We start from the raw sequence: 26882 nt of genomic DNA, 5'->3' as shown, positions 1-26882 counted from the left end.
TTTGAATAAGGGCCCATGTCACATGGTACCTAAAATGTGCATACAATCATTCCATTTATCAAACAGATGTGGTCGAAATCAAATGATTGCATGCAATATCTCATAAGTGTATGGGGTACATATTACAGATGTATTCTGAATGACAAATGAAGATAATGAAGTAATCAGCTTTGGTCCCACTTAGATTTTTACTTTAGAAGATTGTGACATTTACTGAATAGTAAATATATGACGGATGCACTAAGCACATTCCTTGATTTGTGAGAGGGAAACATAACCATTTCCATTCTGTAATAGGGCTTAAATTTTGCTCACGATCAGACCAAGGGGTACATTTACTAAGATGGGAGTTCATAGCAACCAATCCGATTCTATCTGTTATCTTCCAGAAGCTGCAAAATAAATTAAAAGTAGAATCAGATTGGTTGCTACGGGCAACATCCCATCTTTAATTGAACTCCCATTTTAGTAAAGATACCACTTATCTCTCATTATTTACTTTGTAATGGAACCTCCACTTGGCAAGTACTGTGTGTAGTCGCACTCCAAGCAATATAACACAATGTTGTACAAATACACAATTCCCACCTGTGGCACAGCCCTGATGTTTCCTTACTTTCATTAATTTAATAATGAATTAGATTAGGTTGATGAGTCCTTTAAGTGAAAAAATGTATTTATTTATAACCAGTTATTTATATAGCGCACACATATCCCGTAGTGCTTACATCAGTCACTGTCCCTGTGGAGCTTCCAATCAACCTTTCATATCACATGTACACACACAGACGTACACAATAGGTAAAGCTTTTGTTCATTAACCTTTCAGTATATATTTGGGTTGTAGGAGGAAACTGTAGTAGCAAGAGCACAGGAAACACATGTAAATTACATGCAGACATGGCCGTGGTGCTAACTGAACCCTCAACCTCAGTTCTGTGACACAGTAAGGCTTACCGTTACACCAACCCGGTCATTTGAAAGTTTAGCATAATTAAAGAGGTTGCGTACAGGAATCTGACAGTCAGGATGCTGACAGCCGGACTGTCCTCATTCCGACATATTTTGTTAAGTACTGAAACTCTTGCATTTATCCTTCCCTAACCCACCTCTCCCACAGTCTTACCCTCCCCTCCCACAGACTAACCCTAACCTCCCGCTCCTGTAGCCCAGGGCCGGATTAAGGGTCTGGAGCTGAAAAGTGCCTATAATGAGAAATGGAGAAGGTGAGACCAATGCCATATAGGCATGTATACATCATACAGCAGTTTGTACTGATATTATATTAGGACACCCTATTCAGAATACTACTGCAGACTATCACAGCTGTTTGCATGGATATTATATTAGGTAACCCTATTCAGAATACTTTTGCAGACTATCGCAGCAGTTTGTATGGATATTATTATATTAGGTAAACCTATTCAGAACACTACTGCAGACTATTGCAGCTGTTTACAAGGATATTATATTAGGTAACCCTTAGTTGGGAGTCCCCCTAGCCTGAAGGAATAGAAGCTGTGCACATGCGCACATCGTCTATTCAGCTATGCAGAGGTTGTAAAAGGGGGCGTGGCCCAGTGGCGGCATCATTTGCATATGGCACGCACTCATGTGCATAGACTATGCCCCATTTTCGGCCCGCGTCATATGTTCAAGAAGTTGGGAGGTATGTCATTATGTAGTCTCTCACCTTTGCCATGAGAACAGCTGGACAAGGCCCACCACCCCTACAGCTAAGAACACCAGGGCTTTTCCCAGGCCTACCTCTCTATTGAGCAGGGAGCCCACTTTTTCACACCCACCCATACTGCTCCCATGCGACCAGAACATTTAAGACTTTATCAACATCTCCTCCCTTTCATGGTCCTATGCAAAGGTTTTTTTTATCATGTCCTTCTGTCACTAACCCCCACCCCCCAACAGTGTACTTCTTGTAATGCAAGCCTCCACAGATTGCACAGCCTGCCAGTAGTGACCTTCTAAGTGCACCACACCTGGTTGCCTTGGATGGTTCCTCTGCAGGCAGGATGTTTCTGTGCAGGGTATATCACATCCGTCCCCAAGTGTAACCTATGAAGGTTACACTATGGGAGGATAGCCAGTATCCTTGTTCTCATATATGCATTGGGTCCTTTTATGGCTATCCTCCCACTGATCCCACAGTGCAACCTTTGTAGTGTACTACCACACTTGTGGGTGGGATGAAAAATACATGGATCTGACTGTCTCATTGGGACCCTACTCTACACTGCAATTACCCCATTTTGTGTCATTTCTTCTAGGGGAAAACTATTCCAACCAGGGTAATTCTACTGGCACACCACTGGTGCACGACCGTTATCAGCACCCTACCCTTGCTCCCCCCCTGACCTCCGTGCTCCGGTGATCATATGCCGGGGCTCCCCTGCCGCTGCTCCTGCCACCATTCGCACTGTATCAGTGACCAGGTGGCAGGCCCCACTCGGGTAGGTTAGGGTTGGCTTGGGAGGAATCGGGAGTGCTCGGTAGTTCTAGCGCCCGAATCCCCCCTAGCCACCCTGAACCTCCCCAAACGGGGCCTGCCACCTGGTCACCGATACAGTGCGAATGGCGGCAGGAGCAGCGGCAGGGGAGCCCCGGCGTATGATCGCCAGAGCACGGAAGTCAGGGGGGGGGGGGGCAACAAGAGCGGGGAGCAAGGGTAGGGTGCTGATAACGGTCGTGCACCTGGTCACTGCTGCAGACAGTGGAAATGGCAGTGGGGAGCTCCAGTGTAAGATCACAGGAGGTCGGAGGTCAGGAACAGGGAGGGAGAGTGACAGGAGGGGGGAATCGGGACTGGCTGCTGCCCTTGAGTGGTGAGTATTGCTGGGACAGGACAAACCTGCCCTGGTAGGTTTGTCCTGCCCCAGCAAATCCCACCACTCAAGAGGTTAATTAAAGAAAGTTTCCTGAACCAGAGAAGGTTAAGTCTTTCTTTAATTGTGGGAGATTTCCACCCATCAAAAGATGGTGTTACGTTTGTTTGTAAACACCACTATATTTCTCCTATATAGAAATATCACCCCGTTACTTCCTTTAGGGGCTGAAAGAATTACAGTTTCTCTGTACTTTTTTCTGCACTTAAATATATATGGAGATGGCTTAAATATGCAGGAGAATGCTGGTTCTATACTATCTCCCATCCTTTTATCAGTATACATGCTACCACTGGGTGAAATAATCAGACGTCATGGCCTGGTTTACCACTGCAGGGGCAAACGCAGGATTTTCAGAAGGGGGTTTCCAGAGGGGCGGAGCAAAGCACGGAGATGGACACTTACGTGACCCAGTATATGCCGGGTCAGTTAAAGTATTATAGATAGGCCAAATATATATATACAGGTTGAGTATCCCTTATCCGAAATGCTCGGGACCACGAGCCTTCCGGATAAGAAAATATTCCGGTTTTTGGAATATTTTTTTTTTAGCCATACTTACCTGCCCCTGGTGGGTCCCCGATGGTCCCTCGGCGTCCATGGAGTCCTCCGGCGTCCACGGCAGGCCACCAGCACCGTCTCCGGCGTCTCCAGCGGTCCCAGGAGTGCTTTGCGCAAGTTCCCAGGCGCGCCGGTGACGTCACCGGCGCGCGCACTCGCGCAAAGCACTCCTGGGACCGCTGGAGACGCCGGAGAGGATGCTGAAGGCCTGCTATGGACGCCGGAGGACTTGGTAAGTATTAAAAGAGGGTTAGGGGGGGGGGGGGAAACAATTTTTTTTTTTAATTATTCCAAAAAACCACGGTTTGTGGAATAATTCGGATACGGGATGCCCGGATACGGGATACCCAACCTGTATATATATGTATATATATAAAACAAAATAAATGGTTCAGGTGTTGCGCTAAAAAATACCAAGCTGCAACTCTGAAATGTCTCTCCTGTTAGTGAAAGACACAAGCAATAGTTTATGGGAAAAAAGGGAAATATCAGAGTGCGCTACCAACTGTACCACCTAGCATTATCAATATATAAATATATAATATGATCCCAAAATCATTGATTTGCCGTAGTCGGTCAGAGATGTTCGATAATGAGACGCAGACTTCGTTCAAATGATATTCTCTTTATTAAAGAATCCCGCTAAGAATACGTTTCAGATATCAGGTTTTACAACAATGGGGCATTCCTTATGCCAAGTACAAGTATAAATTCGAATTCACTCCTTCAAGGAGAGAGCTACTCTATCTCAATTGGGGGAGATTTACCCTCTTTTATGGCTGTCTAGTTGAGCTCCAGGATTGGATGAGTGCGAGTTGGCTGCTGCAGCATGGCCAACCAATGGGACTTACACTTGGAGGTTCAAACCCATAATACATTGACCATGTATGGAATCTTGGCATTGTTGTGGATAGTGGCTTGACCCTTAAACATCAGGTATCAGCCACAAACAATTTATCATTCTTTCATCTGAGGAACATAATCAGAATCAAGCACTTAATTCCCCCAGAAGATCTGCCTACAAACTTACAAGCATTTGTATCGTCACGCCTAGACTAATGCAATGCACTTTCCCAGCAAAAGAATTGCACTGCTTACAGATGGTACAAAATGCAGCGGCAAGGCTATTAACCAACCAGAGCCGCTCTAGCCACATAACACCCATTCTCTACTCCCTTCATTGGCTGCCTGTAAAATGGCTAGATCGTATTTAAGATTGGCTTAATGACTTTCAAAGCCCTTCATGACCAGAGCCCAAAGTACTTGAAGCAGCTTCTGATTCCATACTGCCCATTCCTATTACTGCGATCTGCAGATGAAGGAGTATTACCAGTACCTAGAATCTGCCTGAACTCGTCGAGGGTTGAGCTTCCAGCTTTGTGGCTCTTCCCTAAACAGTGCACGAGAGGCACCCACTCTGGATTCCTTCAAAAATAGACACAAGAATTTCCTGTTCTCTCAAGTGTTTTACTAATATCCACTGTGAGGCTTTTTTTCTGTGTATGTGCTGTAAAGGCAAATGTAAAGCACTTTGAGTCATATTGGGAGAAACCTGCTATATAAATAGCACTATTATTATTAATAATTTGTTTGCAAATTAGACCCAATATTTACCACCTATGTCTCCTTTAATACCATACTATCATACTTGCTTACTCTTCAGTTATGCATACCTCCCAACTTCTGTCCTGCTGAAATAGGGCCACTCGCGCGGCGAAGCATGCGCACAGCGTCTATTCTACTAGATTGGGGGGTCTCCCAACTGCCACCCCCCGCAGCGGGACCCGAAAATCGGGACTGTCCCGCTGTAATCGTGACAGTTGGGAGGTATGGTTATGTCTGGAAGATCCCTGAATTTGAACTACAGGGAGAGCAGAAAACCTTGGGCAACATACCTGCATGTTGGGCTCTTTTCCTGTGATTGCAGCAAGCAATAACAAAAAAAGATGCCAAATTGCAGGTGACTGACAGTGGGTTCGATGCGATGTGCGGTCCCGTGTGCATCACATCGAACACTCCAAGTCCCCCTGCTGCAGAAGCAATCTCCTAGGCAGGGCAGGAAGCTGGGTAGGCTCGGCTAGGATACTGAATGCGATATATCACATGCAATCCTGCCACCTGTGACTTCTCTGAGGGGAGAAGTTGCTGCAGTGTATGGGGGACTTTACTGTATCCTGTCTACTTCCCTAGTGTAGTGGGTGGACCAGAAACATGAGAATAGAATCATAACAGCCCCTTCACATGAATGCCCGCCGGGTATGGGCACCAATTTGTCTAAAGAACCTAACCTGAAAAATTGCCAAAAAAAGCCAGAGCCCCCTTTTGCCTGTATCTGCTGTAGTGCACTGTGGACCGGGTGCGGTATGACTGCCCGACAATTGGGATCCCGGCAGTCAGTATACTGACAACGGAATCCCGACTGCTGGTGCCCCGACAGGGGGGTGAGCGCAAAGTAGCCCCTTGCGGCCTTACTGCGCTCGCCTTGCTGCGGGCTCGGTGGCTCACTTCTTTTGCCACAGGTTTTGTTCTCCCTGTATGGGGTGTTGTGGACCCCTACAAGGGAGAATAGCCCATGTCAGTCGGGATCCCCCCAGGGCCATCTTAACAGCAGTGTGGGCCCCTGGGCAAAGCAATGCACTGGGGCCCTTACCCATTCTCCCCTCCTAGGGGTGGGGGGTGCTATCAGCAGCAGCTTTGATGTCCCACGGGTGGCAGGGGGTGCTCTATCTTCCATTAAACATGTAGGACCTGGAGCAGTAACTTCTGCTAATTACTCCTTTACTGCACAGGTGGTGGGAGGGTGAACACTAACGTGTGGAAGGGGGCACTGAGCTGAATAAAGGGTCCCTTTGTAAATGACTTCCAGGGAGGTAGGGGGTGTTTTATATGCAGGGGAGGGTTGGATAATGGAGTGGGCTTAATATTCGTCATTTTCCAGTGGAAGGCCAACTTGTTTGACTGCAGATATCGCCATTATCTGGAAATTGATTTCTTAGCCTTCAATAGTATAAAAACCTAGAGTCACAACTTTCAGGAGGTGCTGAGGACTTGGGGATCAGAGATCAGGAGCCAGAACAATCCATTGACAAAAATATAAAACTGTACACCAGATTTTTGGAGCTGGAGCAGGGATCGGCTGCTGGAAGGCTGATATCTCTGGTTCTGGGTATGATAGAGACAAGCCGCTAGTGTCGACAGAAAGGGGGAGAGTCCCAGCTTTTGGAATATACAGCACTCTCAGAAAAACTCTAAATCAGAGAGAACCTGAGAAATATGACTGGGAACTGCTATTAACTGGTTGGATGTGGACTGCTGCTTTGAAATTGGATATCTCCAGTTCCCCAGGGCCGATTTTCTAAATTCTGGTATCCCTGGAAAAAGGGGATCCTCAGCTATCAGCATAGGGCCCTTATACACCTGGGGCCCCTGGGCAAGTGCCCATTAAGCCCATACGAAAAGACGGCCCTGGATCCCCCCTGTTGGAGCACCAGCAGTTGGAATTCCGATGTCGGTATACTGACTGTCGGGATACCGATTGTCGGGCAGTCATCCGGCACCCCTCTGGACCAGCTGCATGTATGCCGCCATCTTCTATGTAGCTCTGTACTTAGTCAGAGTCAGTTTTGGTGGAAACAAGAATACTACACTGACCGCTGTGCCATCTGACTCATGCCAAGGGAGGAGGAGGATACAGCCATTCAATTCCCCTCCAGCTGCTGCCACTGCCAGGTCTGCCAACATCACGACTTCCCCTGGGCCTACCACTCAATGTGATCAGGGTTTTGTGGAGGGAGAGCACTTGGACCAGGCTTAGCAGGAACAGTTCCCCTGGACTTGAGTGTGTCCACAAATTCTCATACCCATCTGTAGAGCTCCCATAAGACCTTGACATTTATCATTTTATCCAAAAAGCTATTACAATTTTCCCCTTCCGTTGGTTATCTGCAAATGTTGTTTTGCTTTGTGCTTTTTTGTCTGTAAAGGACATTGAGCCCTGCTGGAGAAAAAAACGCTATATAAATAAATTATTATTATTATTAATAATAATAATAATAATAATAATAATAATAATAATTGAAATATACACATTTTGTCCAATTAAGGGATCAGGGAACAGCCCACCCATTGACTTCATTAAATGTCATCCCAAGTGAAAACATGTGCACATGAATAACCATAAAGGATCCAGATGACTCACAGATGTCTAGCTGGGGATACGGTCACTAGGTCAACGCAATTAAGGTCAACATACATTAGGTTCACCACTAAAGGTCAACAGGGTTTAGGACATTGTTAAGGTCGACACAATCATTAGGTCGGCAGTCAAAAGATCAACATGAGTTTTTCACTTTTTTTTTTTTTTTTGTAGAAATGTGCCGACAGGCGGTATTTCATACCCTAACATCCACTACGGCGTGGTGGGAGAATATAATGTGCCGAGTGCACCACTGGCCATGCCCCAATTTTCTGGCTGAGTAAACGACTATGCCCCGTGAGCATCCAGATTTCTAAAATGTTATTGTTGGGAGCTATGGTATTCTATGTGGACTGCAGTACAGCCGTCCACAGCAGATATATCCAATTAATTATTATTATCATTATAATTTTATTTATATCTTTAAGCTCTCATGAGCAGGGCCCTCCCACCTCATGTGCTTTTAAAGAATATATCTCTGCCACTTTTAGAATTGCTTCAGTGTCCAGTGTGCTGCAACTGTCTTATTTACCATGTACTTGTCCTAATTTGCATTTGTACTGTGTAAATAGCTATTTTCTTGTTTTTTTCCCCTCATCTATATATTGTCAGGCGCTGTGGAACACTTGTGGCATCATAGAAATAAACAAAAATAACAATAATCCCCTGCAGACCACATTTCTGTATTTATAACATGCTGCAAACCATTGAAATAGGACATTTTAAAGGTCTGACCACATTATAAAAGTTAAAACATCCTTCCCTTTGTGTCTGTTATGAATTAGTATTGCTTTATGACTGTTCCCAGTTGTGAAGCGCAATTGGATATGCTGGCACTATATAAGTAAACAAAAGCTTCGAAAGCTAGTCTGCTACCTTCTGCGTTTGGGCATAAGGGAAAAAGATATGTAGTTTCACTCTCTGCCAGCAGATGGCAGTGTTTTGGAGACTCAGATCACCCCACAGTTCCCTTTTTCCAGGTCATCCAGCAGGTGCACAGGTGCGCTCATTACTCACTGATACATTTTAAAATATCCACAGGTGGAAAATATTTTACTTGATTCTTTGAGGAGACCTGTAAGACATGCACTGTTTGGGGTTGTCATTAGGACTCTAGGGTGAATGTTGCAACTTTAAAGCCATATTGCTGAGATCACAATGTCCAGCCATGGCTGACACATTACCATATGTCACTGCAAGACATGTGATTCTTCTTGTTGGGTATTGGAGAGGCACTCACATTAACTCTCTGTAAACCACAAGTTACTCAATTCCAAAGAACAAAACAGTCTCTTGAACCCAGCCAGAAACATGCAAAGCATTGTTCCCCTCCCCAGTCAGTTGGAAATTGAGTAAACAGGAAACGAGTCAGATGAGTATCTGACTTCCTCAGGAAGCTTCCCCTCCACCCTGCATAATAAGCCTGCCCATCTCCAGGTCTTCACCTCTCTGTAATATTATGTTGCTACTAACCATGCTCAACAAATGCACTCTGTGTGGTCTGATTTGACAGATCCTGTAATCAACAGAGCATGTGTATCTACAGTAAATTAAAGGCAGTTGTCTTGCAGCTTTCCAAATATATCTGATGCCACATAAATTACCTTGTGTGGTATTGAAGCTGCCAATTATACACAAAAGCTTTGTATGAATTGTAATTGTTGTCACATAAATGACCCTGTATATCTTTATTTTTACTAGTTATGTTAAGATTGATTAACTGCATCTTATGTCCTATATTATGACTGTAATTAATTTAGTTATGGCAAGTTTTGACAAGCTCCGGCAAGGATTGTGTGATGGGGAGTGGGTGCCATATCGCAGCATGGCCCTTGTTAATGAGGTTCTCCCTCGTCTGATTTTTTTTAGATGAAAGAGGGGGTGGTTATAGATGTGTACGCACTAGAGAAGACAGAACATGATATCACTCATGGCCCTTCCAAGCGATATCTTTTACTTTCTCATCTAGAGTGTATGGGCTTATGAAATCATACAAAAATGATGGGGTCCTCTGGTTTATGTGGCAAAAACACTTGCAGAAATGATTGACTTTTTTTCCCTGTGGGCCTGTGCTGGGCCATGAATGTTATTTATTTTATACCTGTCGTATTGGGGCTCCGGCTGAGCCCTAACACCACAGGATTAAAATAGCCATCATGGCCCAGCAACACAGGTCATTATAAAAAATACTGAATAAAATTTTCAGTTACCAACTCAATCCTGGGGATCCTGGGAATCCAGGAATTTTTTAACCCCAAGATTGAAAAAAACAACACGGTATTGGCATCCCTAACCCTGCGGAAGGGACGGTAGGACAGTGTCAGAAAAAAACACGACTGTTCTGCCCAAAAAATGACAGTTGGGAGCAGGGGAATAACCAGGACTTTGTGGGCCCTATAGCAACATCTTGAAGGGACCCCTGTCGCAATGATTCTTGAGAGACATCTCTCCACAGCAGTTATTAATTTTATGCTCAATAATAGTGCCCTAATTAATTTTCTGAACCATAGTAGTGACATAGTTAATATTACTCCCCATAATAGTGCCCTAGTTTATTTTATGAACCCTTTTCTGAAGTTTAATTTTCTGAAGTTCCTTTTATGCCACACTATAGTGCCTCTGTTTCATACTATGCCACATTACAGCGGCCAGCTATTATTATGTAACATTATAGTGCCCTCAACATTACAATGAGCTAATAAGATTATGACACATTACATTACAGTGCCCTCCTTTTTATATTGTGTCAAATTATGTGGCCTGCAGTTTAAACAATGTCAAATTACAGTGCATCCTCCACCCCAATCCAAGTTCATAATATGCCACACAGCAGTGGGTGGCAGCAGTGGGCCTCGTAATCCTAAAATACACCAATGGTAGTTCCACCTCTGGGGGAGGAGGTAGCAGGGGTGGAGAGTTAAAGCATTAACCAATCACCTCCAAGTATATGAATTCTTTTTTTTGTGCTGAATTCACAAATTAAGAAATATTGGTGGCATGGCTTAATCACGAGGTCCTGTGGTTAAAACATATTGTACCTGTGCAGATTTATCAAAAGTCTTATTGGCAACAAAAAATGTGTATAGGGCTGATTTGCAACGCTGTCCTGGGTGCGTGCACCCGGCGAAAAGACTGTTCACCGTGGCCACACAAACCTGGCGTATGCACAGCTGCAGAAATGACCCTGCGCATACGCCCACCAACGGTCTCACCGCAAATGTTCTGGTCCATGCGAACAGACCAGAATAACCCCAAAGTCAAAATAACCTTGTTGTATGTGCATAAGTATCTCAGTTGGAATGAAGTACCATATGAGAAGTCTTCAGTTTTGCGGTGGTTCCCTACCGTCCCGATTTTAGTCGAACTGTCGATATGTTATGGAACTGTCGCTTGTTTGTCATGGGAGGTATACCACTGCTACACCTCGTACCTCCTCAATATGCAGCTTAAAACATTGTGGGGGAAATTAACTAAGCAGAATACGCCTGAAATAGGCATATTTGTATGCAATCATATGGAAATACAACTGCCTATACGTATTTTGGGCATTTACTATGCATATTAGTATTCTTTTGACAGGCATATTCGTATTCCTATTCAGGAATACAAATGCATACGACATGGAAGGAATACAACTAGGAATCAGCAGTCATTTACTATTTTTTTACACTGCAGCCTGCATGGATCTGACTGATCAGTGCAGGCTGCCTACTTGTACTTGTATTTAGCGGCCATATATACGACCGCCAAATACGAATACGGCTGCATACGGCACCCCATCAGGCTAAAACAAATCCGTAAATACGTCAGATTAGTAAATCTGCCCTATTTAAGAATTTTATTTTCCCTAAAATATGACCCATGCAGGTCATGTTAATTCGTACCCGGCATTGGTCGTATTTCCGGATCTTAGTAAATTTCCCCGTGCCTTATCAACATGCAGCTTTAACATATTTAATTTTTTTGTGTCGGGGAGGGGGAGTTTTGGGGAATGGCTGCCCATGGAGCCTGCAAGAGTAGCCTCATCCCCAAACTGCTGTGACCACGTATGTGGTGGTGATATAGTGGATTATGGAAGTGTTAAAAATAAAGGCTTTACGGTTGCGTAAATATTTTTTTTCTTTGCAGCTACATGTGTCAGATTTTTATTTATTTTTAAAACAGAATCACTGAGATTCACAGTGATAATGTATTTCTGTCACAAACATTTTGGGGCTTAGCACACCCTAGCAGAAAATGAAAATGATGTCCTCCGGCAAATTACTGATTGCTATTTACCCTAGGTAAAAAAAAAATAAAAAGTATTGTATTGGGCTTAACCAGGAATAATGATGCCCACACACTGTGCAATTCTCGGATACGTTTTGAACTTTTAAGTACAAAACGCATCGCTTGTAGTTCAAATTGCGGTACTCTTTACTTAGAAGGGCGCCCATCATGGCCATCTCGGGCATTGAATGCACTAAAAAATCGGGTGCGATGCGACCGACGAGATGCCCGAGATTTCCCATAGGGAACAATGTTAAATGTCTCAATTGACCCGATTTTCCTGTTCAATGCCTCAATTGACCCAATTTTTCCATAGGAAACAATGTTAAATGGGCCACAGAGGCCAAATAGGCACTCTGAAGTGTATAATGGCCACCCGAATTGTTAACGCCACCCCACGATCAACGTCAACCCGAAGCGTGGCGAGTGCAGCGAGCCCGCGAGGGGCGGCGGTATGCGTCCTACGACCTTTTCATACCCCCACTATCCACGTCGGCGTGGAGTTGAGAATATAAAGTGTGGCGAGCGCAGCGAGCCACCGAGCCCGAAGCGTGGCGAGCGCAGCGAGCCCCGCGAGGGGACGCGGATACCTTCACAGGTATCCGCATCCCCTCGCGGGCTTCACAGCTGTCCGAGTCCCCTCGCGGGGCTCGCTGCGCTCGCCACGCTTCGGGCTCGGTGGCTCGCTGCGCTCGCCACACTTTCTATTCTCAACTCCACGCCGATGTGGATAGTGGGGGTATGAAAAGGTCGTAGGACGCGTACCGCTGCCCCTCGCGGGCTCGTTGCGCTCGCCACGCTTCGGGTTGACGTTGTTCGTGGGGTGGCGTTAACAATTCGGGTGGACATTATACACTTCAGGGTGCCTATTTGGCCTCTGTGGCCCATTTAACATTGTTTCCTATGGAAAAATCGGGTCAATTGAGGCATTGAACAGGAAAATTGGGTCAATTGAGACATTTAACATTGTTCCCTATGGGAAATCGCGGGCATCTCGTCGGTCGCATCGCACCCGATTTTTTAGTGCATTCAATGCCCGAGATGGCCGAGCTTTTTTACTAACGATGCCCACGATCAAAATCGTGGGCGCCGTTCTAAGGAAAGAGTACCCAAATTGCACCATATTTCTTTTGGCTTGGGAGTATGTGCAGGCAATACTTTTTGTACTAGATTGCATTGCATCTAGTTCAAAACGCACGCTGTTGTAGCGTATCTCATGTGATGTGATTTAGTACAAAATGCATCTAACACAAAATGTACCATGTGTGGGCACCTTCAGTTCTGCAAATTTACTTTGCTACCATCTATAGAACTGTAGAACAAATAATGGGAAAAGGCATTAAAAATAAGTACATTGTAATTGGAAAATGAGTGACATCACTAGTCTTAAACATCCACTCTCAATTTTAAATTCCAGCTAATAATTTTGTTCAGTGACTAGAAGTACACTACAACACTCCCTCTGGACAACACAGTGCTTCTGTTATCAGCATTGCTTTCTCACGCTCTGAAGTACTATTTGTGTGGAGTTTGTATGTTCTCCAGTGTTTGGGAGGACTTCCACTGGTTGCTCCGGTTTTCTCCCACAAAATAAAAACATAGTGGTAAATTACTTAGTTTGAGACAATAAAATTAACTTGTTCATCTCTCCATGTGGTGGGAGAGGGCAGAGTTTGATATAACTGACTAAATATTCTCTGGCCTCTGCAGCTGCTGCCCCCTCCAGCCCCACAAGTGGAAATAAAGGAGATGAATTTCTGCTACTGATCAGGATACATCTTTAACAATATTTTATTGTGAAAAGGTCCATTTATCCAGGAAATGGAAAAAAATATTTACCAACTATTATTGTATTTCTTTTTTTTTTAATTAATTGTTTTTATTGAGTATCAAACAGTTTAGCATGACCATTTCTAAATGGGTTGTACAATGAACCCATTGCATGCTAAACATCCATTTGCATGCGTGCGGGGATATTTGGCGTGCAAGCGGGGGTGGGCCATGTGCAGCGTTTAGAGGACTTGCAAAGCTGCAAAATTCGCAGCTTTGCGAGTAAACTAGAATAACATCAATAGACAAGGCCTGCCCGACCATTACTACGGGTACGCACTGGCCAGAGCTGCACAATGCGGAAGCTATAGACACTGCCTTTTCCATCCCAACTCCTAGCTGACCGCTGCTGCCTCCCGAGATGTGCTGCATTCTTCCCACACTGCCCACAGATCAATCAACCTCAATAAGAAAAAATAAAACACAATGGCCCCTGATAGGTAAAAAACACTTTGGCCCCTGACAGGTGCACGTTGGAACTAGGGTGGCCAATCCCAGGATCGGGATCGGCGGGATACCGGGATTTGGCCTCAAAAAGTCTGGGATTTCAATCCTGGGATTGGAGTATCCAATCCCGGGATTTCGGGATTAGACTGCGCATGCGCAGTCTAATGCCAGGCAGCGTCTGAGCACCCGCTCAAACGCTGCCCGGCTGTTCCCGAATCCCGACCCCGGCATGCGGCCTGCGTAGAGTGACAGTAGAGGTCGCGCTGCGCAGGCCACACCTTCGCCGCCCACTCTGATGCAGCCTCTGCTCCTGTGCCCGCCCTTTCCACTCTCCGACTCTTCTCCTCAGCCCGCCCACCTGCCTCTTCTCCTCTGCCCGCCCGCCTGCCTATCCTCCTCCGCCCGCCTGCCTCTTCTACTCCGCCCGCCTGCCTGCCTCCGCCTGCTGTCTGCTAAGGAGGAGGTGCACTTGCCGGGAGGCACCGTGCACCTCCAAACCCACTCCCCGCCACCCGGGGTGAGGGTCAGCCTGTGTGGGGATGTGTATGGGACATAGGGATGCCAATCCCAGATCCCGGGATTGAAAAAAGCCCCAGGATTGGCATCCCTAGTTGGAATTTACAGATACAAATTAAATACATTGGTCCCTCACTAAAAAAGTAATGAGAAAAAAAATGACTGTCCCTTAATAGGAAAAAAAAATGATTAATTAAAATACATTATATATTATACCAATTGCTGTAATGAGCTACATATAATACAAGTGAAGATGCCCATCACATTGCACTGCCAGGGAAGCACATCATATTATACTGGCTCTGTATACCTTCCCTTTACACCAGTAGTGGTGCCTCTTACAGTATAGCAGCAAAGATACCCAACAGAGATAACCAACACATAATAGTATATATATATATATATATTTTTTTTTTTTTTTTGAAAAGTGATAAAATGGAGAGTGGTAAACCATTAACCATTTAGTTCCTAACTGTCATTTTTCAAACATGACAGTTAACTAAGACCAGGAAAACAGATTTGACAGCCTTCAATGCTGTCGGTAACGGCAGTTGCTATCATTAACAACAGCATTGAATAGGTGAGAGCTGATATTTCCCCTGTCGGGATTGAATAACACCCACATGCTGGGATATACTAAACTGAAAATGCAGTAAAACCCTCGTTATCGGTGTTTTTACCGCATTTTCATATGCATTAAAGCCCAGGGCTGGTGTTAGGCTTCTCAGCACCCTAGGCAAAACTTTAACCTACTGTCCCCTATCCCTAAGGAGGCTCCCAAAAATCATTTGGTCCTCCCAGCCCTTCCCGGGAAGATGGACAAGTCCCCTGCTTTCCCTGGAGGCCTCCCTTTGACACCCATAACAGAGTACAAGGAGGAGGGGGCAGTAAAGTAGGGAAGTATGCCTCAAGGAAGTTGCACATTCCTCATAGCCAGCCATGATTTTTTCATAGGCAGCCTGGCGCCCTAGGCAGCTGCCTATAGCTGCCTAATTGTAGAGCCGGCCCTGTTAAAGCCCCACTGCCGGGGTTTTGCCACGCAGGGGTTACGCCAGCACTAGATGGTGTAACTCCATAGAAGTCTATGGGATTCTTTTCCTGTCCCGCACCGCCCCCCGCACCGATCCGCGACCTCCCCTCACCTGTGTCTGGGCAACCTCCTGCTGTGCAGGTGTCTGGGCAGCCTCCTGCTTGCACCTTTTCTGGGTGCAGGGAGATGGGGTGGCTGGTAGCCCCTGCAGCCATCTGAGCAATAGGCTGCCGGGCACAGCAGGAGGGGGAGAGCTGTTTCGCAAAGGGCAGCTCTTATCGCAAGAGGTGCCCTTTGCGATACTAATTGCATGCGGTACTAATTGCATGCGATTAGTAGATTTGCGATGTATGGCGGGATGTACCGCAGATGCTTGGTACATCTTGCCCACAGTGTCTTTCTCTGGTTCTACATCCTCTTACCCCATTTGATTATTCTATTAAGACATATTGTCACATTATTTTACTGTATATATGGGGATGGCCACCTATGCTACAGCCTCAAGTTGTTAAAGCTTATGAAGAAGTTGCCAAAGTAGAAGGAAGATCCACATTGCTCATGCTGTGAATCTGAGGGAAAGCTGTGAAAATAAAGACAAATGAAAAGCCTAATAAACTAAAGATACATTTATAGACATGTGCAAGATTGTAAAAAGCTCCAAACTAGTATCCATGGGTTTGCTTATACCCATAATTGCCTATCCTCCTGCATTCTGCAGGAGACTCCCTGAAATAGCAGCAATCTCCCTCTTTCCTCATTAGTCTAGCAATCTCCCTCATTTCACATAGCCTACATTACACTGATACATTTTTGGGGAAAAAAGGAATGAGAGATAAATACATTTACATTGAGCATCATCAGCACCATTTCCCAGTACTTTACCATGTATAGTATCTCTTACTTACTGCTTTGAAGCTCATCTACATTTGGATATAAGTAATTTTAAAAGCTTCTTCTCAGATGTAGCAGTACAGACCCACGCTTCTATGTGCCACGTTCACAATCTCTTTTCACAATCTCTCCATATATGGAACTAGACACGCCCTTTGGGTGGAGCATGACACGCCCCCTCAATGGAGCGCTTTGCAAAATTATATTACCAACTATAATCTGCCTGAAACTAGTTTTGAAAAGTAGGCAAGTATGCTTATACCAGAGAGCACTGTTGGATCGGTTGTGAGGAAATGGAAGCTGCATCATACCATCCAGGAGTTCCTTTTTAAGTAGCTCCAAGCACTGTTAGTTCCTGAGACTGCAGTCAAATGAACACTTCCTATTCCTCCACCCCAACAGTGAAATATCATCATCTTATTGTCAGTGGGAACTTGGTATCTTATTAAAATATCAAGAACCTATAGAAAATGAAATAACAGAAATACTGCAAGACAAACTGCTTCAGACTGCCAGAAGCAAAAAGCTTGAGAGAAGGATTACATTTCTGAATACAATACCCATTACACATTAAGTCACACACCGTAATGTCAATTACACATAAGGTCACATACCGTAATGCCCATTACACATTGTGCCACACATAGTGATGCCCATTACATACTATATACCAAACCCTAACGCCCATTACATATTTGCTCAATGCCAGGGGCTTCATGCTTGATGCCAAGGGTGCTTAACGCCTTTACCAAGGAGGGGGGAATGCACGTGATTGTTGCCAAGAGGGAGTGAATTGTTCATTGCCAAGGGGGAGTGAATTGCTCGTTGCCAAGGGGGAGTGAATTGCTCATTGCTAAGGGGGGAGTGAATTTCTAATTGTCAAGGGAGAATGAATTGCTCATTACCAAGTGGGAGGGAATTGCTCATTGCCAAGGGGGAGAAAAATTGCTCGTTGCCAAGGTGAGGGTGACATGCTACCGACTGTCAATCCGCACACAATGTAAAGACATGACAGATGGACAGAGAGAACGGTGCGCTGCCTAGCTCTATAGTCAAAGCAGGCCTGCTGCTATTTTCAACTCTACTGCTGGACCGCTAGCCAATGGGAGCTTGCGGTCCAGCAGCCAATCAGGAGCGGCATTGGTCACTCCTAACTTCTCTCATTCTTTCTGCACCAGCACTTACCAGTTATATGGGTGAATTCAACATCACTAAATAGAAAAAAATTGGTAATTGAGGATTTTCTCTGCTCTGCACATGCATGCAGGCAGGCGGCAGCGCGTGTTGGCCTGTCTGGCATGTGACTGACCCATTGGATACTTACCCCTGCTTCATGCTCAAAATCTATTACACAAAAAGAATCAGCCTGGCACCTACAGCTCAAGGGTGCTGGGGACAGCCCCTTGTTTTCAGCTTCAGCTGACCAGCCAGTGGGTGATGTATTAAACAGGGGAGCTTATATACAAAGGCTCCCCTGGCTGTGGCATCACCCTACTGGCTGTGGGAACCAGTTTCCAAAATATGGGGGACCCCTACTTTTTTGTCCTCTGTATTTTTGCATCCAGGACCTGTACAAGAGCCTGGTGTTGGTTTATAAATTACTGGGGGACCCCCAACAAATGTTTCCAATGTATTTTGAAACCAAGGCTGGTTGTGCTGGGGTGCTTTTTTTTAATCAAAAATAACGTACTAAAAAAAATATATATATTGCACCTTTCCTAAAAAAAGCCAGAAATTGCAAGTAATTTCTGACTTGGTCTAAAAAAATTGCACTCTATTACATTTATTTATGCATTTATTAACAGTTTCTTGTATAGCGCATACATATTCCGCAGCGCTTTAAAGAGTATAGTTGAATATTCACATCAGTCCCTGCCCCAGTGGAGTTTACAATCTATATTCCACAAGTACACGCACAGATTCTAGGGTTAATTTTGTTGGACGCCAATTGACCTACCAGTATATTTTTGGATTGTGCGAGGAAACCAGAGTACCCAGAGTAAACTCACGGAACCACGGAGAGAATATACAAACTCCGCATAATTAGGGCGATGGTGGGTATTGAACCCATGACCTCAGCGCTGTGAGGCAGTAATGCTAACCATTACACCATCCGTGATGCACGGGGTCACCCAATACATGTGCAATTTTATCCCAGAATATCGCACTTTTGAAACGTTGACACCTTGATCTGTGTAAATTATAATACAGAAAATTTTGTTGACTGTTTAGGATGTTGAATACTTTTGTAAGCCTCTATGAATGAATCCACTTGCCCTTTTCAGCTCTATCATCCTACACCTGCGCAGGTATATCTAACCAATATCTCTAAATTCTATTATCATGTAGTGTTCAAGATTGGTTACTAATGCCATTCAGTGAGCTGGGGGAAAAAATGTCTTGTTTACTTAATCATCCACTAAAGATCTGTAATGAATAATTTCTTTCATTCCCCCAAAGTATGCTACAGATTGAGCCACTCTCAGCCAGCACACCAGCTCGCTATATCGCAGTTCTGGCGGATGGCAGGGATGCGTGAGCATCTCACTAGCTGGCGTGTCCCATTGTTATGCTGGGTGTACCTCAGCTGGGGTCGGAGCAGGCTTGCTGGGGTTGGTGCAGGCTTCGAGAGCGGTAAAGCAGAGCTGCTCTGCCGATGGGACTTCTGCTGGATGGTCAAGAACACGTGCCCTATTCCTGGCAAACAGCGGACCTGGCGCATGGCGATAGTCGCGCCAGGTGCCTGTCTAAAGATAGCGGCTCCATAAGTACATCATAAAAGAGATTCAGACATCTTACTTATTTTGTTTCTCAATTTTCCCTCCTTCACATATGACATACGCACCATCAGTCAGTACTACATCCCGAAGTTTTTCCAGACGTTCTGCAAATCTTGCTACATCACTAAGAAGCTGTGAGATGTCCTCCACCTCGATGAAGTGTCCTTCTCCACTTTCAGGAGGGCTTGGAGCTCCTGGTGTTTTGCTGGCTTTGGTTCTAGGGGAAGAAAGAGGGATCCCTGCAGCACTGGCATGACGACTTAAACTTGTCGGTCTCTTCAGGGTTCCAGAGGACACAGGGTTACTGATCAGAGATACACTTGCGGTTACTTCTGTCTCGCTAGAATCCTTTAGAGGGACATCCTAAAAGAAGAAAATGTTGGAGCAGAATTGTTATAAGAATTATTCTTATAAGACTTAAAATGAATTAATATAAATGCCCCCTATAGAGAATATACTGTACCAATTACACTTAAAAAAAAAAAAAAAGGTATCCAACTATATTCCCTGACCCTTAAGATCTTTATTTAAACAACATTTCTGCTTTCTAATTCTGCAGCCCATATTAAGGGACTTTATACTATAATGATTAACCCTTTATGTGCCAAGTGAATTTGTCAAAGTACAGCCAAATTTGTGAAAAATTTGAATATTTTGCAAAAGTTCATTTATTTCAGTAATTCAACTTAAAAAGTGAAACTAATATATTATATAAAAGCAATAAAGGCAAAGTGAGATATTTCAAGCCTTTATTTGACGATTACGGATTACAGTTTATGAATATTGTAGGCTTAAAGTTACATACTCTAATCAGCTAATTGATCCAAAACACCTTCAAAGGGTTCCTGAGCCTTTAACTTGACTCTCAATCTGGTTCAGAAGAATTTACAATTGTATGGTAAGACTGTTGACCTGACAGTTGTGCAGAAAACCATCATTGACACCCTCCACAAAGAGGGAAACAGGGGTGGAACTACTAGCGGTGCAGACGGTTCAAAGCACCCAGCCTGCTACCATCTGCACTGTTTTATTTTTGTTTGTTTCTTAACATAAAAGCCGGCGGCATGATTACGGGCCTACGGGGGCCCATGGTAGGGAAGAGCGGATGGGGAGTGGGGTGGTTGTGATGGATTGGATCTCTGTTGTGGATCTGATCTGTGGCATTGCTCCCCCTAGTGGCAGCTGCCACAGCCACTAGCAGTGCAGATTCAGTGCGGGCTGTGACAGCTGTTTTCTGAGCTGTGGAGAGCTTGTGGGATGTGAGTGTGTGTGTGTGTGTGTGCGTATGTGTGTGTGTGGGGCAGTAGGAGTTAGGGGATGTGTATGTTTGGGGACAGTGGAAGTAGGGTGTGTAATGGAAGAATTATGGAGCGTATCTGGGACAAACAGAGGGACTAGGGTGTATATGGGAGTAGAGAATTATAGGGTGTATGTGGGTGAACATGGTGCGTGTGGTGGGGGGAGAGGGTTATGGGGTTTATATGGGGTGCAGGAACTGAAGTGCAGGATGTGTTGGGGATAGCAGTATATGGGGTGCTTGTAGGAGATAAGGAGAGCAGGGTATGTTGGGTGTAGAGGTGTTTGGGGCATATGTGGGTGGACAGGGGGAGCAGGGTGTGTGGTCTGTATTGGGGTATTGAGATATGTGTTAGGGGTGTATGTGGGCCATGCAGTGGTGACAAGGGGTGACGGGGATGGAGAGGTGGAGGGAGTGAGAGATGCAGGGGTGATGGGGCAGAGAGGTGGAGGGAGTGAGAGATGCAGGGGTGATGGGGCAGAGAGGTGGAGGGAGTGAGAGATGCAGGGGTGACAAGAATGGAGAAGTGGAAGGAGTGAGAGATGCAGGGGTGATGGGGGCAGCAAGAGGGAGGGAGAGATGCAGGGGTGACAGGAACGGAGAGGTTTAAGGAGTAAGAGATGCAGGGAGAATGTGGACAGAGAGGTGGAGGGAGGGAGGGAGAGAGGCAGAGGTGATGGGACAGAGACAAGAATGGAGTCACAGGTTCAGTGGAGCGGAGAGGTGCAGAGGTGACAGGGGGGCAGAGAGGAGAAGGGAAGGAGGGAGTGAAAGGTGCAAGGATAACAGACGAAAGGAGAGGTGCAGGGAAGGAGAGACTATCTAAATTGATGTCACATTACCTTAGGGACCCCCTGTTTTAAGTACTTCGAACCCTCCAGAGCCTTATTCCTGCTCTGCAGTGAGGCGTCAGGAGCAGCATGTACTGTTAATAATATTACAGGGAGCGTCTGATATATAATAATTATACTACAGGGAAGGGGCCAAGGCCTGATGAGGCTGCAGCATACTTTTGTACCTGGACCCACAACTCACTAGTTCCGCCTCTTGAGGGAAAACCTCAAAAGGAAATTGCAAACAAGTTGGATGTTCTCAAAGTGCTGTATCAAAGCACATTAATAGAACGATAGTTGGAAGAGAAAATTGTGGAAGAAAAAGGTGCACAAACAGCAGGCATGACCACAGCCTGGAGAGGATTATTAGGAAAAAAACATTCAAAAGTGTGGGGGAGCTTCACAAGGAGTGGACTGAGGCTGTAGTTAGTGCATCAAGAGCCACCATACACAGACGGATCCTGGACATGGGCCAAATGTTGTATTCCATTTATCAACTCCTCCTGCACAACAAACCTCAGAAGCATCTTACCCAACAACTGGTCTGTTGCTCAGTGGTCCAAAGTCCTCTTTTCTGATGAGAGCAAATTCTGCATCTCATTTGGAAAACAAGGTCCCACAGTCTGGAGGAAGAATGGACTCTACTGGAGTCAAGTATGCCATCTACCAGGACATTTTAGAGCGCTTTATGCTTCCATCAGCAGACAAGCTTTATGGAGATTCTGACTTCATTTTCCAGCAGGGCTTGGCACCTGCCCACACTGCCAAAAGTACCAAAACCTGGTTCAATGACCGTGGGATAACTGATGTGGCCAGCAATCTCGCCTGACCTGAACTCCATAGAGAATCTATGGGCATTGCCTAGAGAAAGATTAGAGACATGGGATCGAAAAATGCAGAAGAGCTGAAGGCCACTATTGAAGCATCCTGGTTTTCCTTAACTCCTCAGCAGTGCCACAGGCTGATAGCACCCATGCCATGCCGCAGTAAGGCAGTAATTCATGCAAAAGTACAAACCAAGTACTGAGTACATATGCATGATTGTACATTTCAGAGGGCCGACATTTCTGTTTTTTTATTTTTTTTATTGATTTCATTTAATATTCTAATTATTCAGAAATTTTGGATTTTGGGTTTTCATAAACTGTAAGCCGTAATCATCAAAATTATAACAACAAAAGGCTTGAAATATCTCACAATGAATGTAATGAGTCTATATAACATATCAGTTTCACCTTTATGTTGAATTACTTAAATAAATGAACTTTTGCATGATATTCTAATTTTTCAAATTTTACCTGTAGGTGTGAAAATCACCAAGCAAACATTTTAATCATCATAATGACCTGTAATGTTTACGTTATATAGGAAATATAATCTTTTTTGCACATTATTTATTTGAATTTATATTACAAATGTGAGTGATGCTGGCATACTTTTCACATCTCTCACAGAGATGTTGGCACTTGAAGGGTACAAATGTCAGTGACTTTCAGTCAATATGACCGCATTTGCAGTCTATATACGTGCAATGTGCCCAAACATCATAACCTACAAATAATTTTTTTTACAAATATTCTAAGGAACACAGAAATAGATTACAATAGGTTGCCTCGTTATAAAAAAAAATATTTTTGAAAAAGTCACATAAACAGAAGAAAAAGTTTACTTTAGATCTTTTTTAGTAGCTTCTTGATAGGTGCCATAGCATGCCTTGCATTTTACTTTAGCTAAATACTCTACAGCAGGCATGTCCAACCTGCGGCCCTCCTGATGTTGTGAAACTACACATCCCAGCATGCCTTGCCATAGTATTGCTATTAGGGAATGCTAAAACTATTGCAAGGCATGCTGGGATGTGTAGTTTCACAACAGCTGGAGGGCCGCAGGTTGGACATGCCTGCTCTACAGAACAGTAAACACTCTCAATAAAGAAAAAATAGTGACATTTTACTGACATTAAATAATGCCTTTTATTCACTTTTCCCATATTGAATAACCTTACCGTTTTCATATTAGTCCAAAACACTGGGTAACAGTAATTATTAAACTTTGTACAGAAAGAGGGGTAACTCATTTTGTATTGTTCTCACAGTTCTAATACTAGGATACCACCAGTATCTATCAGTTCTTACCTGGCTGATAACTACTGTACAGCCAAATTATTTGTCAGAAGCCTAAAGATGCTGGAGAAAGGTTAATGTGACATGCACATACATGATTACATGACTAATATCTGAATACTTGATCCAGATAGGCATCTGTGGTCCCCATAGCCTTGATATAAGCCATCTCCAGAAAAATTGCCTGCTTCAGTGGTCCCGATAGAAAGCTTTTTAAATGGTGCTGGTAAATAGGTTAAGGCCAGGGAATCTGTTTATATATATTGAATAAAGCAATAAATGGGAATATAATGGCAATTTTGCTGTCTCTTCACTGTTTAATTTACAGAACTGCTGAACCCAGTATTTGACATAAAAATGCCAGAATACTAATTGCAGGGAAAAAAATAATTGAAATAATTGAAAGAATATTGCTAACAGAATCAATACGAATACGAATTGCCGTATTTTCGGGATAGTAAATGTGAAAAATAAGTGTATTTCTGGATACAAATACACCTATTTTTTTTTTTACAAATTTCCTTTAGTAAATTTCCCCCAATATGTCTTGGTTTTCAGTGATGTTATCAAGACAAGATGTAGTGCAATCATTTTTACGTTGTATATCCTCTTCTAAACAGGAGGATACTGCAATACAATTAATCTAGAAATATATACATCTGTAAACAAACAAAACGGAAGCACTGCATCAGGCACCCCTGCACCCTGCTTTCAGCCTGAATTCTCACACTTTGCTTGCAACCTGCAGTTTCATGCGAGTGTAGGCTGCTGTAACCTGCACCGGCAAATACAGTGCATTTATCTGAATTGCCCCAATGTGACTAATGACAACTTAAAACCCATACACTGTGAATGTAGACTGACATTACTTCTGTTTTAGTGCATTTTTCGGTACTTATGAGTTATCTGGGCGCCCGATTTTTTGATTGTATGCCTTAAGTTAAGGCATACAATCAGATGCGATGTGATGCGATATCGCATCGTATCGCATCGCATGCGACCATCGGATGCGATGACCCGATTTTTCCATAGGAATCAATGTTAAAATGGACAGAGTCCATTTTAACATGGAATTCAATGGGAAAAAGGGGTCCTTTTCATACCCCTACTATCCAAGTGGGCATGGAGTTGGATATAAACCTGTGGCGAGCGTAGCGAGCCACCGAGCCCGAAGCGTGGCGAGCGAAGCGAGCCCCGCGAGGGGACGGTATTCTGTGTCCCCTCGCGGGGCTCGCTACGCTCGCCACGCTTCGGGCTCGGTGGCTCGCTACGCTCGCCACAGGTTTATATCCAACTCCATGCCCACTTGGATAGTAGGGGTATGAAAAGGACCCCTTTTTCCCATTGAATTCCATGTTAAAATGGACTCAGTCCATTTTAACATTGATTCCTATGGAAAAATCGGGTCATCGCATCGCATCGCATCGCATCCGATGGTCGCATGCGATGCGATGCGATGTACCCGATCCGACCCGATTTACAAATCGGGCGCCCAGATAACTCACAAGTACCCATTTTTCTTATGACAAATCATTTGTAAATGTTGTTTAACTTTGAGGAGCTGTTGGAATTGGAAATAATAAAAATTGTGGAATTATGCGAGTGCATAATTCATGGGTAATGATGGAAATAGCTAGGTGTACTGTAGTGATGCCTGCTGCCCCAGAGTGTAGTCTGTGGACCTGAACTCTGTTATCTGGGTGCAGCTGTAGGTGGTCCTAGGAATTAGGCTCTATGGCATACAGTACAGTGCATGTGTTGGACATTTGCATACAGTACTATATAGTACATTGTCATTATAGTAAGATATAGAAAAATGGGATGTAAATTAAGAATGTATTTCAACATATGCTAGGAACTGTAGTATGCTGAAAACCATACTATGTACGATAGACGTAGGAAAACATGCAGTATAAGTGTCTATATAATCCTGAGTGTAGGGTGCAGATAGACTTACGCTTTGTGGGTTTCCTGCTCTGCTTTTCTTTGATAAGGACGGAGTTTTCATCAGCTCCCGCTTCTTTCTTGAAAACATCCTGAGTTGGGGGTCTTTCCTGTCCCTTAGGACCCCGATAGTGCCACTTCTTCTATACACCTTACCAGAACTGATGTTACGCTCACCCCTGCAACCCCACCTGGGGGGGCAGATTATGGGGGTGCTCAGAAAGGTGCTGCTGTGTGCCCAACACTACTACTGTCATATAACACGTGATGTGCAGGAGTTTCCTGATTGGGTGCTTGCTGTCCCAAAACTGACATAGACAGGAAGAGGTAAAGGGAGTTAACCATGTCAGTGCTGGGACCACAGAAGCATCCTGTCCCCTCCCAGAGCTTTGTCATATGTCTGAGTGTAAAGACTGTGTGTATGTGATAGGGGAACAATAGAGGAAGTTATAGGGAGAGGTTGCATGACAGAAGATATAAGGCACAGTTATACAGAGCAAAAAGGAAAACATGGCAGCACAGAATCCGCTTGATAGGTCTACAGTGTCTAGCTCGACAGTTAATAGGTCAACACCAAATGGTCAATATTGACAAAACGTTGACATTCAAAAGGTTGACAAAGATGACACAATCAAAAGGACTACACAAAAGGAAAGGGCAACATGAGTTTTTCACTTTTTAAAAACTTTTGGGGAATTTTTTCATACTTTAACATCCACGTGGACTCCCATTGGGAATGCAGTACAGTGTGGTACAGTGTGCCGAGTGCAGTGGTAGCAGTGGGAGGTACCATGTAAAGGTACTTACTACATTCATTGGGGTCCATGTCGACAGCTGTCGACGGCAACACAATTTTTTTTAAAGGCTCATGTCTACCTTTTCATGTGTCTACTTTTTAATGTCGACATTTTGCTTGTGTCAATCTTTTCCAATGTTGAGCTGTTGCATGTTGACCTTTTGCATTTCAACCTTTTGTCAATGTCGACATTTCGGCAATGTCGACCTTTTGGTGTTGACCTATTAATTGTCTACCTAGACTCTGTAGACCTTTTTTTATCCACACCCTGGCAGCATACAGATCCACAATGGATTAGGGAACAATAAAAGACATACCTTTATCGCTTCATTAATGCCTCCTCTTTACTTTATTAGGTCAAAAAATGTAAGCTTTAATAGGTTTTTATACTAGTTGGCACTTTGAATGTATCCATTGCATTTGTGGTCATTATTATGCAAATTGCATATTATCTACAATTATGGTAAACT

The 26882-nt window shown here is 44.2% G+C and overlaps 1 protein-coding gene across 1 annotated transcript in view; it reads right to left on the bottom strand.

Moving 5' to 3' along the window:
• ARHGAP45 (Rho GTPase activating protein 45) overlaps positions 1–25949 on the bottom strand; it is a 71187-nt gene extending 45238 nt beyond the window's left edge. Inside the window, exons 1-2 of the mRNA XM_083182330.1 lie at positions 25630–25949; positions 19485–19782 (exon numbers count right to left, since the gene is read on the bottom strand). Coding sequence (XP_083038456.1) covers positions 19485–19782; positions 25630–25707 — 376 coding nt within the window. The 5' untranslated portion in view covers positions 25708–25949. The remainder of the gene's footprint in view (positions 1–19484; positions 19783–25629) is intronic.
• Between the last annotated feature and the right edge of the window lie 933 nt (positions 25950–26882).

The sequence above is a fragment of the Crinia signifera genome, chromosome 1, assembly GCF_055691185.1.
Source record: "Crinia signifera chromosome 1, ASM5569118v1, whole genome shotgun sequence".
Classification (NCBI taxonomy): domain Eukaryota; kingdom Metazoa; phylum Chordata; class Amphibia; order Anura; family Myobatrachidae; genus Crinia; species Crinia signifera.
Note: the sequence above shows the minus strand (reverse complement) of the source record. Positions and strands in the feature narration are given on the sequence as shown.